Below are 14325 nucleotides of genomic sequence, written 5' to 3'. Positions count from 1 at the left end.
GTCTTTCTGCCCCGTTGCCAAAGAAGAAGCCATAATTCATCTGTGCTGGTTTTCAAGGTTGTTTGTTCTTGCTTATCTCTAACACGTTCTGCTGCCCTGCCACAGCTCTGTCCTGCAGGGCAGCGTGTGGGCTCTGCCCCTCAGTGGGATGTTACAAACATTATACACCAGAAACTACATGTGCTATATTTACAATAATGTGCCAATATCTATCATCTACGTTGAACAGCGTGTCCCCAGCCTAAACCAACATAAAAATGCCAACACTACAGTGGAACATGGAGGGCATGAAGAAGGAGAAAAAGGACAAGACACACCCAATTTCCTCCATCTTGTCCCCTCTGAACCCCTAATCTAGAATCCTAAAATTTTACTTTTGCACCCATGCCACACTTAATTATTACTCATATCAAACACTCAGAGCTTGTAACTCATCCTGTAAGATTGAAAACTCTTTTCCATGGACAGAGATCAGAGACAGTGTCTCTAGGGGCTCTGTACAGGGGCGTTCCTGACCCCCTGCCAGGGTCCCAGACCTTCCAGGGCAGCCAGAGGGAAGCCCTGGATTCCCACAACGGCCAGAGAAAAACTGCTGATATGACCCTCTTTAGTTTCTCCTCCCTGTTCTCCTACTTATGCATGGGAATTGGACAGGTCCCACTTCCAGAGAACGTTAACACAACTATTATTTTAAAACAAGAAATGGAGTATTTAATATAACTAATATAATCACACTGATAACTGACTTCTAATCAGATTGGGCTCCTAACTGTGTACAGATGGCAATGGCTTGTATTTGTATTATGGGTTATTCAAACATTTGGGAAATATTATTAGCATTATTTTTAGGCCTTCTTTGTCTTATTGTTTAACTTTAGCTCTTCTTCAGTTGCTCTGTGGAAAGTGCACTTATGCTTAAAGGCACAGATGCTTTGGCTGCACTGCCTTACAGAAAACCTGACATTTGACTCTCTAACGTACTAGGGGAAATAAAAGGGAGAAAAGGAAACAGCAGCTCCCATGGCACTCCTGTATCCTCTTAACATTTTCTTGTAACTATACTGTTTTATAGATGAAACTGTCACTGCAAAAATGACAAATATAACACATAAAAGAACAGAAATGGGCAATAAATCACAAGTGACACCTCAACCATTGAAATGCATTCAGCCAGTGCTGCAGAAAGTAGAAACATTTCCTTGTTTTGCATTCTGCCCATCTGAGCAAGAGGACCAGAATCCTTGAACAACTGGCCATCACATAAAAACAGGCTCAGAATTTCACTTTCGACAGTCAGATCCATTCTCATTTCCTTGTCACTTGAACTTGCAACAGTTCTGCAATATGGCTTTGACTTTACAGCACACAGGTGCTTATTCTGCCCTGGATAACTATCCACACCTCCAACTAATGCAAATGTTGCCCAGAAGTAGCAAGACAAGAATAAACTTCTAAAACAGTGCATTGAACCTGCATACAGACATGTCTGCACATAGGTTTGTTATTACAGACTCAACTAGGAAATTGTCTGAACTAGGAAACAGCGGGTTCTACATTGCCCAAAATAGCACCTCAAGTTTTAGCATGTCAGAATATCTATAAATCAATGTTACATGCTCCAGGATGGAGAAAAAATGAATGTGAAAGTCTGTCCAGCACATGTTGTAATACCTCAGATGCATTGTAAAGCAGAACAATCTAGGTAAATAGCAAAACACTCTTTCTCAAATTTATGCTATTGGTTTTTTTGTTAATAAACAGTGTTTTCAGTAATGCGGTATAAAACTGGAGTAAATACCTTGACATAAAAAAAGTACCACGAAGTTGTGATTTAATCAATCAAAGATTTCAGTTTATTTTTTCCACTTTTAGAGTGGAAAGGCTGGGAAAACAATGTGGCCCAGAACACTATAATAAATCTTGCTATGTACTGAATGCCCATTTAAAAAAATGTGTATATTTTATTATAGTGCTAACTTCAAAAGGGAGAAGAAACTGACTGGGATTATTTTATGACTGCTTTTAACTTGTTTATAAAATATGGTGATCATCTAGACTTTAAGGTGTGCAGGATAAAGTTAATTTATGTTTTAAGCATTTTTCCCTATCTTAAAAAAAAACAACTGCCCAATTGTTAAGTATCAGTTAAGTTACAAAGTTCTGACAGATCTTGTTGCATTTGATTTTTACCAAGAATTTAATGTATGAAGAATGTACAATACAGAGCTCTCTCTTGCAGCTGGATGTGTAATTACAACGGGTTGTAAAAAGGGCGTTCTATGGAAATCAGTCTTAATAATATTCAGTGAAGTAGTGGCTGCTCCACTAAATCACAAATGGAAATACTTTAATTTAAATACAAGTAGCTCAGACATATTTCAACAATTAAGAAAATGCCTGACAGAATGGAACACCCTAATCATGATTCCAAGCATGCTATTTTATCAGAATGCAGAGAACAAAATATATGAGGGCCAAGTGAATACCAAATATGGCCAATTTAAACCCATTAGATGAAGTGTCTCTTACAAAATACTGAAACAAACTGCAAATTATTTCAGTCTTTCTCAAAAAGATGGATTTTTTAATTCAACTTTGAACTTAAGATCATATAATCACATATGTATGTGGTAAGTTTTTTGATAACATTCTACATTATTTCAATTGCATTTTAAACTGTATTTGTTATGAAAACATGGAGACAGCATCATGACTACTACTATGCTTCATGTATACATAATCTTTTTTCCTCATAGACAAATGTAAGATATTAGATATTCTCTGTCTGTTGAAAGACAGGGTCAAGTGAGTAGATTTCAAGTTAGTTACTTTTTGTAAGGTAACACTGAAAGTTAAACACTATCCCCCAAATTTGAATTCCTTTGCTGCTACATTATTGGATCACTGATAATAATGACTAAGCACTAATTTCCCTGTTTTGGCTTCTAAGAGTCAAAATCACACAGTTGCTTTTACACTAGGTTATCTTATGCTATAACTCAAGGACAACTATGCTGTAGGTATTTAGATGCAACTGCATGGAAAAGGTCTCTTTGCGACAGGCTGCAAAGGCAGCCTGGAGTGGCTGTCAAGATATTTAGGGCAACTAGCCGGTAATCCTATAAATGGAAGATCTTTTCTTTTTATATGAAAAAGGAAGGAGAAAGAAAGGACAAAGAGAAATTAATAATGCATTGTTTATCAACTGCACCAGTAAGAGGTAAGATAAATTGATGACGAGGATGGAGGAAATGAGTGCAAGTGGAATTGGCTTGAAAGCGGAGCTGTATTATCATGATATTTGTGAAAAGGAAGACCTTTCAAATTTGGTAACGATATTCAGAAATGCAGCCAAGATTTTAAATTTTCATTATGCAAGAAGCATCAACTTCCAATGTAAAGAAACCCAAAAAATGCCATCCTTGACCTTCCCACCGCCGCTTACTTATCTCCTCAAATGCTAAAAGATGAAAGTAATTTCTTCATCTCAAATATAATTACTTTGTTTCTGAGCAAAGAAGTGAGGAAAAAGCACTGAACAGAAAATGCTAAGTGACATTTAACAGTTACAGCTGTAGGGCTTGTGGTAACTACAATTAGAAACAGCCCTGTACTTTCACATAAACAAACGCTTTTACATGTAAATCCTTTCCACAGTCTTGAAATTTACAGGAGAGAAATGTGGGGACAATGTGCAGCACTCTCAGCTCCCTCATGTGTGGTCCAGTTTCTGCAAACCTCATTTAAACAAACCTTTGTGCTTCTCATGGGTACTGCAGTACTGCTGTACTGCCCTGAAGTCAAAAAGCCTGCCCTAAGGACACCTAGACAGGATGTCTCCCTAGAAAAAGAGGAATTCTCACTGCTGTCATGGGACAACCATGTGGGCTGGGTGAGGTTTCTTTGCTTGTTACTGCAGTTGTGGCAAACGAGGAAGATGTTTCTTTCCTTTTGAGCACAGTCTTTCAAGAGTGGGGTGGGGTTGGGAAGATGATGAGGGTATTTCAAAGGCTCTTTAATACATTTCACAAATAGCTATAAATGCTGTTGGCAGGTATAATCTGATATGTTCTTTTTCACTACAAAATTAGATTCTGGTAGAACATTTTTATTTTTTTTTTCAAGAAAAAGGAAACAAATTTTACAGATCAGACAGATAACCACAAACTGCCAATGCCACCAGTGACAAAGCAATGAAATAAATCCTATGTTAGCCATATATCTTTTCTCTCATTGTTAAGTACTGTAGCCATCTTTTTGTGGAACAGGCATATCTCCAGTGTTACCTATAGCTACCCAGTTTTACACTGAAATAAATAATAAAAAACCAAAACATGAGAAGAGAAACATTTCAATCTCCACATGGAAAAATATAGAAGCTTACTTGAATCCTGAGATAAAGAAATCAAAACTTGCTGAATGTCAAGGATATAGAAGAGATCCTGTCTGTTCAATATTTTATTTGAATTGTCAAGTAAAAATTAACTGAGGTATAAAAATGTATGCAGACACAGCTTCTGCCAAGCAGCAGTAACAAGAACAAGCTACTTAATGGCATCATATAAGCATGTTATTCTGGTTAGTTCATACATTATTAGAAAATAAAAGTATACATGCAGCAATTTTGCCTTGATTGACAAGGTAACTTGGGCCTTATGGATCACTCAGCTTTGTTATTATAACACATACCCCAGAATTAAAAGCTGGAGCAGACATGTCACTAATCCTCTTATCTTAAACTGGATCATTTACCTGCCTCTTATTTACTGTAGCAGTATCCAGATACCAGACATCTGAACTTGTCTCTTACACACCCTGGTAGCAACATGATAACAATGTGCTTTCCCAAGGAACTATGCCAGTATTCTTCAAAAAGGCAAAGATTTACCATAAGCTAAAAGATGATGGACTAGGTTTGCTTCCCCCATTAGATATTTTATCAATTCAGGTTCTAGAGTTTTTAATGCTCTTTGGTTCTCTTTGAAAATAAAAATGTTTGCAAATCCCTGAAAGGTTTTAGGCACAGGTTTATTTGCTGACAAAATCAATCATTTCCCCAGGTTCATAAAGGTTTTCTAGCATATTCTGAGCCATCCTTCAAGCCATATACAGCCTAATAATGGCTCCACTTGAATACTGAGTTTACTTTGACAATTAGATTTTAAATTCTTAAGTCTTGCTCATTCTCATATGTCACGTGCTAGGTTGTTTTATTTTAATCCTAAAACTCATGTATGTCATAATAAAAATAAATATTTTTTATTTCTTTATTTTAATTTCTTTCATATTGAAATTTTGCCAGAAAACATGATCTTCCTACCATTACACAGGAAAAAAAACCTGAATCCACTAATACTAGATCTTTGTCCTAACTTGCACATGCAACTTTTGAGCCTCTATTATTTAAAAATTCAAGTGTCTTGATCTAATAACAAAGAAAAAAATAAACAGGTACACATATAGATATCTATATTCAAACTTTCATTTAATTTATGGATGGAGCAAGACAAGATCTCTTTACACCATGAGGCTTGAAGGAACATTCCACAGATCACACACAATGGGCACATGCAGTGGAGTCGTACATACAGGGACGTGTGCGTGAGGAAAAAAATTATACACAGAAAGGAACTTTTAACTCAGGAAACTGTTGATGAGCAGAGAAGGAAGAAACTGTCGGGGGATAGGAGCTAAAGAGAAAGAGACAGAATGGGCATGGTGACTTGTCTGTACTTGAACATCTGACCTGTTAGCTGGTCGTCGCCTGCAGCAGGGGCGATGCGAATGTATGGTGTTGTAAGCTGAGTCACGATTATCGCAGCTAAGGCAAAGGAAGAGTTCCAGGTCAGCATGCATGAGGGAAAAAAAAGCCAGACTGAAGCTACGCCAGCAAGAAGAATCTTGGTCAGTTGTTTATTGTCTGAACTTCACAAATAAAAAGCAAAAACTCCCACAAATTCCTTTTCATCTTCAGTTGTTAGTGTGGTTATTCTGCAAATTAATAAGCTGTTGTGTGTGACTTTCATTCAGGAAAAGGACTCAAAGCACATTATTTAGTGTATTTGAGGAAACTGGAGACTCTGGCTCTGCTAGTCAGGGCACTAATTTTTCTAAGTGAAAACAAGCTGATAATTCAGAGTACTCTCATATCAACTTCTCTAAGTAATTTAAGCTAGTTTCATTTTTATTTTCCTATTTCATAATAGTACATTTTTCCTACAATTTTTTAAAGACAGTTTTTATGTAAAGCATTTTTGAGCTAGTTAAGATTAATTTTTCTTGTACCCACTTGGGTCACTGTTCTAAAAATGCATGCACTACACTACCCATATACTCAATGTTCAGCATATAGAGAATGACTGCTGAGACGTGGCACACTTTTATTGTGTAGGTGTGTAACTGTCCCAGGTCTGAGTTTCAAGTTCACAAGAAAAAGCTGAAAACCCTGACTTGTTTGTGCCCTGAAATATCCAGACTTTTCTAACAGAGTTACAATAACCACTCCCTGCTACAGACAACTATTACTGTGGCTCAAATTAATAAAATTTGTTATTTCTTTGTTTTCCAGCAGTTCTATGATTGCCTCTAAATGGTTAAGCACGCTGTGATACATATATATTAAGGAATATTAAAAAAATTAAAAGGTCAGATCCAACATGATGCAGCTGGAGAATGATGCAAAGAAAAAATATTGGAAAATTAAGGACAAAATTATATGAAAGATCACTCATTTACATAGAACAGCCTGGGTGCTATTAGAAATGTGGCAGTGAGAGAGGAAAATAGATCATCTACCATCTGCAGACAATTAAACTCCAAACTGCTGCTGCATAATATTTGGAAATATCCCTCAGCAACACTGAAATGCAGTGTTGATAGTAGCTTCCAGAGTACTGTTGCTATTGGATTTAAAATATTATAATATCCTTTTCTCTCTCATAATTAATGAAAGCCTTCCAATATTGCAAAATTAGAACAATGATGCCTCCCTCTTGAGAACTGCATTCCTTGGAGATAATCAAGATGTTTCTATCCAGACAGTGTTGTAAGTCTTATCAGGAAATATAGTCTTAATATAAATCACAAACCACCACAAAGTTGATAGTAATAAACTTGGAGGAGTTTTGGAATGTTTTCAGCTTAGTCTGTTGAGATTTTACAGTCATTTAGCTTGAAGAAAGAGTAGGAATATGAAAGCTATATTTCAAGCAATATATGACAACCTTTATTACCACTGGTACAAAAAGCTATTCCGGATTTTTGTTTGTTTGTTTGCTTAATTATCTTGTCAAAAATAATGGGAGTGGAAACCCTGCAGTCTCCCCATTTGTATATACACCAAATAGTCACAGAGGTCCCAGAAGCCTTTCTCTACAGAAAACTGAGATCAGGAGACTCCACATCATAATAATGTGCTCTATGATCCTTCTACTAACAAAGTCACTGGAAAGGCTTTCTTTGACTTCATCAGAATCAGGAGAACTTTCAGCTCTACAGAATTAAACATTCTCACCCTAATTTATACTTGTAATCACTGCAATCAGGATTTTTATATGATCTCTAAAAGAACACATTTAACAGAGGTTGCGTTTGTAAAAATGTAATGGTCATAAAACATGCTAATTTTTTAAAAGGATACAAACTGAGGTTGTTTAAAATACACTTGATAAAATGAGAAAGTATTATCTAGCTACTGACCCCAGACATGCATTTGACCCAGCAGAATCAGGCTCCACTTTTCTGGAGATAGGCTGTACTCTTCTATACAGGAAACCTGACAATATGATAATAAGCTATATGCTGCACTTGGTCTCTGATACAGCAACAAAGTTTAATGTCTGCTAGTTGAGCACATGCATTATTCCTGTTGACATCAACGGGAGAGAAGAGGGTGCTCAAGGTTCAGAACAGTTCTGCTGGATCTGGGACACGAACATTGTGTTTATATTACAGTTATATAGTTTTATTTTTACAAAAAATTAGGAAGTGTATGGTAGGCCATGGAATTAACACTGCATGACAGTGATAAAACCAACTCTCAATGACCTTAGGAAGGTCTTAAGAGCAACAACAACTTTATTATCGGGAGGTGAGATAATTAAAGGGAATGTAACAAGTAAGTGACATAGCTCTGCTCGCGACATGTTCTGAGTCCCCATATTGGTCCTCAGGACAGACTTCAAACGGGCAAAACACAATGAAGTGGCTTGGCCAATCTCAGCTGTCTCAGTGGAGCAATTTGGAAGTTACCTTGAGTGATCTTGATCCTAGGAATGGCACAGGCCTTTATCCAGTAAAATACTTATATGTCTACTTTAAGATGGAATAGTTGTGAAGTAGTCAATGAGATTATTCTCTGTGTGCAAAAGCAAGTACATGATTGATTTGATTAGGGCCTAGCTGGTCAGGGGATGGTGCTAAGGGCACCAAGGTAGTGGGTTCAATCCCCATATAGGCCATTCACTTAAGAGCTGGATTCGATGATGCCTTGAAATTCAGAATATTCTGTGATTCTCTGAAACCATATGGCTTCTCACATACATAGTAAAATCCACAGTGTGTCTACTGATTCCAGTGGTGTACATAAGGCTGTAGGTATTTTCAGGATCAGACCTTAATTCAAAAGGAGATTGCACCAGTTTTATACATGAATGGTCTGAAGCACTTCCTCTAGCTTTAAAAACCACTGAACATGAACTTCTGAAGATAAGAGAAGCCCAGATTACGAATATTTCAGAAATGTTACTAGTACATGAAAACTAGATGTAGTACTGGAGAGAGTTCCTAATCTTGTTTGTCAGGAGCACTACAGCACATAAATAGATGGACACAACAAGCACACAGAACTTAAGTGGCTTACTGTCTCGTAGCTACACTGTAGTCTCAAAGCTCAGAGGAAAATGGTGCAAGTCTAAGAAATCTGGCAGAGTGGTCAGAGCAGCTGCTGCTTACTGGGGTACAAACAGTGTGAATGCACTGAGCTGTACCGAGCTGTTCATGGGGATTAAACAGAAGAAGAGGAGATTGGTAGAGGATAATTCTGTCTTGCCCCAATGCAGGTATAGCGATTTCTGACCTACACACACAGACAATTTTTGCTGTTTTCTTCTAATGCAAATGTGGGAGGTCCAGAGAGGGCACAGAATTCTGCTTTTCCCTTAAGTATCTCTGTTTGATCAAAAGGGAAAACATCTGTGCAGAAAGCTACTTTTAATACCATATTAAAATATGTCATGGTCTCCACTTAATCTTTTTAAACTAATACATATTAAAAATACAATACTAGCATTCAGTTTAAAATCATGAAAATCAGTGCTCTACTGTAGCCCCCCAAGAAAATGTTGCACCAGAGACTAAAAATACCATCAAGGATACCTCTGGTTTAAAAAAAAAGTCCTCACAGTAACCTCCAACATTATTACATTATTTTATTATGAAAAAATCTAAAACATGCTTTCAAGCAGGAATGTAGGAAGAGTTTTTAAAAATAAAACCTGCATTTCTCATATCTCCATTGCCAAATGGGTTAGCTCAAAGTAGCTTGTTGCTATGGGAGCTATTCCAATCCACAAAGTTACCCTCGCTTCTCAAATGAGAAAGTAAAAAATTTCAGTCTTTCAAGTAATTTAAATAGTTGAACATCCATTAGTGATCAGGAATACAAATCTTAAAAAAAATTATAATCCATTCCTCTAATCATCTATTATGATTTCTGATGTAACCAAGTTCACTCCTGATATCTCTGAAGCTACTTGAAAACAATACAGGATTTCACTTGCATCTGGAATTAAACTCTCATCTGTATTATATTTGGGTTGGGTTCAGATATTTGAAAGATTTCTATGGTTTAGTACCAGTCAGTTAGTAAATTAAACTACTTCCTTTGGTTTGTAAAAGAAAATAAGCTAGGAATCAGTTCAAAGAGGCATAAAAAGGTATTTGTCACATTAGGGAGTATCCAAACTTTCAACAGGGGTAACTTTATGCCAACATTTCTGTTACTTTTAAATAATGACATTCTCATCCCATTAAGACTTAGAGCTGGTGATGAAATTGTGAAGTCTACATGTAAAGGAAATCATGGTGGAATCAGTTCCGTTAGGGATAGTCACCGAGACAAGTATGATCTCCTGCAAGGTGCAGTGGTATAGGAATGAAGCAGGTTTTTTTTCATGCTCTTGCCAGGTGCCCAAACTGCCAGGTGCTATTACCTGTTTCTACTCACAGCAGCATGTTCTTTCCTGCTCCTTTACTACAATCTCCAAGTAAATTGTACTATTCCATCACTTCTTTTTTAGGCTTTAAGTTGCCACCAGGTAAAGGTACTAAAAAGCTGAGACTACAAAGATAATCAGAGATAGATCTAGCCCCCAAAGATAAATAGATCACCAATGTGTTTATGTTTCCCTGTTTGGAGACAAAACCTATAGCCAGTACTGTCTCAATTATGCATATTTGTCTCACAAATTAGTAGTATCATCTTCTGACAGTCGAGTAAATATAGCTGATATGTCTCATTAAAATGAAGAACATGATTTCTCTACTTCTCTTTTACACAGCAATTAAGTTAAGGCAATTACTTACAAGTGAGGGGCAATTTTGCACTACGGATGTATAAGCAGCTGGTATGTACTCTGCAATTGACAATTTTACAGCTCTATGATATATATATATATATATATATATATATGTATGCATGTATGTCTCTATGTTTGTAAGAACAAAGTATTTTTTGTGAGATCATATAAAAACCCACAGAATATATTTTAAAAGCCCTGTGTTCAAACAGACAACCAAAATTAATTAATACATTTATGATTACAAACAAACAAACAAACAAATTTCCTAAATCTCAGCTAAGGATGCAAATGATTCTACCAAAATTCTATAATATGTTTAGCGATCTGATTTAGCAATATAAACACTTCTGAAAGTTTCCAAACACCATGTGAGGGGAAGGTCAACAAGCTGAAGTACAGAATATATGACATAATCCAAACATACCTTTTGTGGCTACCCTGACGCAGTCAATTTTAGTTTCCTGTGTCAAACAAAGAGGGAAAAGGTCACATCTTGTGTTTCTAGACAGAGAAAGTAATCCATTATTCTAGTCTTAAAATTACTGATAAAATGTCAGAGCAGAATGTGCCTCATTCCATATTTAACTACTTATTAGCTAATTCCAAAGTGCATTCATTACATGGACAAGCACTGCTTGGGTAAGGTACATAAACATTTCACTTAAGATTCCTTTAAAAGTAGAAAATGTGAAAGATATTCGCAGGAGCACAGGCAAGTGTTCAGCTTTTTAACTCTAGCAACATAATGACCTTGGGAGATTTTTCTTTTTCTTACAGAAAGTATAGTTTGAGGCATCATGTTAGACAACTTTAGCAAGAAAAATTAATCAATAGTGTTTCACATTTGTGCACTGTCGGTGCACTGTGAATGAGGGAGCATTACGGTTTCTGGCAGAAAACATTTCCAGGCTGTCAGCACAGACAGCCAAAGCTTATCAAGAATTGAAGGGCTCTGGGTAGGTCTGTCTAGGAAATGAAAAACAATTCCAGGAAGAATTAGTCTGATGAAACATGATCTGTGAGGATCTTTTTACACACTTTTCATTTCAGTTCCATCTACTTCTTTTTCCTTTTATTTTGTTTGCAGAAAGGGACAAAAAAAGTGAGTGATTTCTAATTCAATCAGGGCAACCAAGTGAGAAAAAGGGAGATCAAGATGTTACAAACTAAGGTAACAGGACTGGACATGCTAAGACAGATGTGCTAAAACCCACAATTGTTTTTGGCTTAAAAGTAACAAAAGAAATAACATTTTCTTGTTCAAAGCATGAAAAATAACAGAAAAGAAAAAAAGCCAGTCAACACAGTCACTGGACAGCTTTTAGCTAATAAGTCAGAATGGTAACTACTTTGCCTGCTCACTACTGACAAAATGTGTGGTTTTCCCCTCCTCTTTCCTGTAACCTTTAATCATTAAGCAATATTGTGTTAGGAAAACTGCTATTTTTTAAACTCAGTGTGTAAAATTTCATGGTTACTTCATTTTCTCATTAGCAACTAAATTGGGCATCCTGCTAGTTGTTGCCAATCATTTATTTACAAACAAACACTGTATAAAATCACGTCTGTTGCACGACCTACCCCATTGGCTCTGCTAGCAGCTTGGAAATAGATGCTGTAGCTCTTATGAGGAAGAAGAGGAGTATTCCAGAAACCACTGTAGGTTTTGTTATCACCAATAGTAAAAGGCTGAGCAGCTAGTAAACCATTGGCTGGAATCTCTGCAGCAAAGTAGTACTGGGAATTCAAGAGTGAGGCATTCTGGAAATGAATGGGCACCGGGTAGCACTTTAGGATTTCAGTTGCCTTTTTGGTTCTCCGTGGGCGCTCTTCCTCAACAACGATTTGATAGACACTAAGAGTGCAGAAAGGAAAGAACAAAAAAAACCCCATTATTAATGTTATTTTAAAAGTTGGGTAGTCAAACCATCCTAAAACTGTAATAGTGTACCAGTATTTACCGGAAAAAAAACAACTATCAAAAGCAAATAATACAGGAAAAAAATGACATTTTAAATATTCAGGTGTATGAATTTGTGGAACAGATTCATGCTTTCAAATTCATTTTGTTCTGGAAAAACAAAAATAGCCATACATACCACAGCTTTTTGACACAAGTGAGTGCAAAGCACATTTTCTTGTTCAAACTCTTGTGCAGAAAAAGTGTGTTTAATCAGTTTAAAATGTGGAATTAAGTATTATTTTGCTTACAAAAGCAAGCATAAAGCTATAGTGTCCCTTCTCTAACCCGTTATCTTACCTAAATGAAATTAAATTAGTACCAAGACAAAAATGAAGAGATAAATTACAGAGACAGGGACCAGTATTCGCTTAACTGTTGACATTTTAAGTATTTATAAAAGCACAAAGTAAAATTTCAGTGGCATATTGACTATTGCTGAGCAAGTATAAAACACTTTTTGATGAAAGTTATCACTCAGCAAAGCACTTTTGCACATCTCATAGATAACCATATTTTTCAGTTTCTAGCAAATCAGTTAGCACTTGCAGTCTCTGCTGCACTGGGACCTACAGAGAACAGTCCATCCCTCTCCACTCTAAAGGTGCTATGGACATTGAAACAGGAACAAAGAAATTGCAGTTTCTGCTGTATATGCAAACAGTGTAATCATTATACCCTTGCAGTTGCTGTGAAATACTGAGTCAGTGCTTTTAAATTCGTGATGTGGGAAGTCCATGTCTCTAAAGAGGACTGGCTTACAGGTTTATTGCTTCACTGGGGACCAGTGATTCTTAATCAGCATTTGTCTCCTGGAATCTTGAATCCCAGTAAACAAGTCAGTCTAGGTAATTGATGTCAAAGTGGCAACGTGTCCACATTTTTGCATTATCATCTACATCCAGTAACAATTTATGACCTTTCAAGTTGACAGTTCATAAAAACCAGTAATCTCTGCATAGTAAGTTTCTTAAAGATTAAATACCCACAGAGTCTTCTGATGTGTTACTGTTCCATCATCTGTAGGTAGAGAATTATATTTACAGAAGATTCTGCCCAAAGTACACATGGGCTGAGCTTCTGCAGGACCATCTCAATCTGGACCCAACAGGATGTATTGGCTTAGTCATATCCTGCACGGCTATGGCTACTTCCCTTCTGATGGCAAATCTGGTTTAGAAATAAAGGGATGAACTGTCCAATGACAGGCGGGATGGTGCTTCAAGCAACCTGGAGGGGAAGGTGTCCCTTCACCAGAATAGGGGGTCAGTCTAGATGATCTTTAAAGGTCCCTTCCAACCCAAACTATTCTATGATTCTGTGACACTATCATTTAAGGTCTGCAGAGTCTTTATAGTCAAATATCACCAAGGGGCAGAAAATGCCAATTTTCTTGACCATCTTACTGCTTTTTCACCAGACTTACTGATCATGTGCCACAGACCTTGTAGACTATATTTTTAAAATCTAGCATCTCCAGTAGGAGATGCTGGTTTTCTACATTCACAAAAAATGCCCAGAAAGTTAACACCCAGAATGCAATAAATACCTTTCCTTCTGCCTGATTTAGACTTTTAATATGGTGGAGCTTTACTTCAGTGTTAACACACTTAAACCTATCTGCCTTCATGAAGATTTCTATCCATCTACAGTTCTTAGAGAATTGAGCAGAAAGAAGGTGTCCACTTTTAGGTCAACCTATTTGCTTCCCAGACTCCATTGATTATAATAACTAAATACTCAGCTCATATGTAGACATCTAGAAGTGGACACTCAAATTTGGAT

At 36.7% G+C, this 14325-nt stretch overlaps 1 protein-coding gene across 7 annotated transcripts in view; it reads right to left on the bottom strand.

The window, feature by feature from the left end:
• Positions 1-14325, bottom strand: part of PTPRM (protein tyrosine phosphatase receptor type M) — a 442831-nt gene that overhangs the window by 164995 nt on the left and 263511 nt on the right. For 4 of the 7 annotated variants that reach the window (XM_021525180.3, XM_021525188.3, XM_021525183.3 and 1 more), the window contains exons 12-14: positions 12162-12435; positions 11005-11041; positions 5747-5821 (exon numbers count right to left, since the gene is read on the bottom strand). In XM_021525180.3, coding sequence (XP_021380855.1) covers positions 5747-5821; positions 11005-11041; positions 12162-12435 — 386 coding nt within the window. The remainder of the gene's footprint in view (positions 1-5746; positions 5822-11004; positions 11042-12161; positions 12436-14325) is intronic. The other 3 variants (XM_021525187.3, XM_077784280.1, XM_021525191.3) reach the window with 1 other exon arrangement.

This window comes from Lonchura striata, chromosome 1, assembly GCF_046129695.1.
Source record: "Lonchura striata isolate bLonStr1 chromosome 1, bLonStr1.mat, whole genome shotgun sequence".
NCBI lineage: Eukaryota > Metazoa > Chordata > Aves > Passeriformes > Estrildidae > Lonchura > Lonchura striata.
This window is presented reverse-complemented; position numbering and strand designations above follow the sequence as displayed.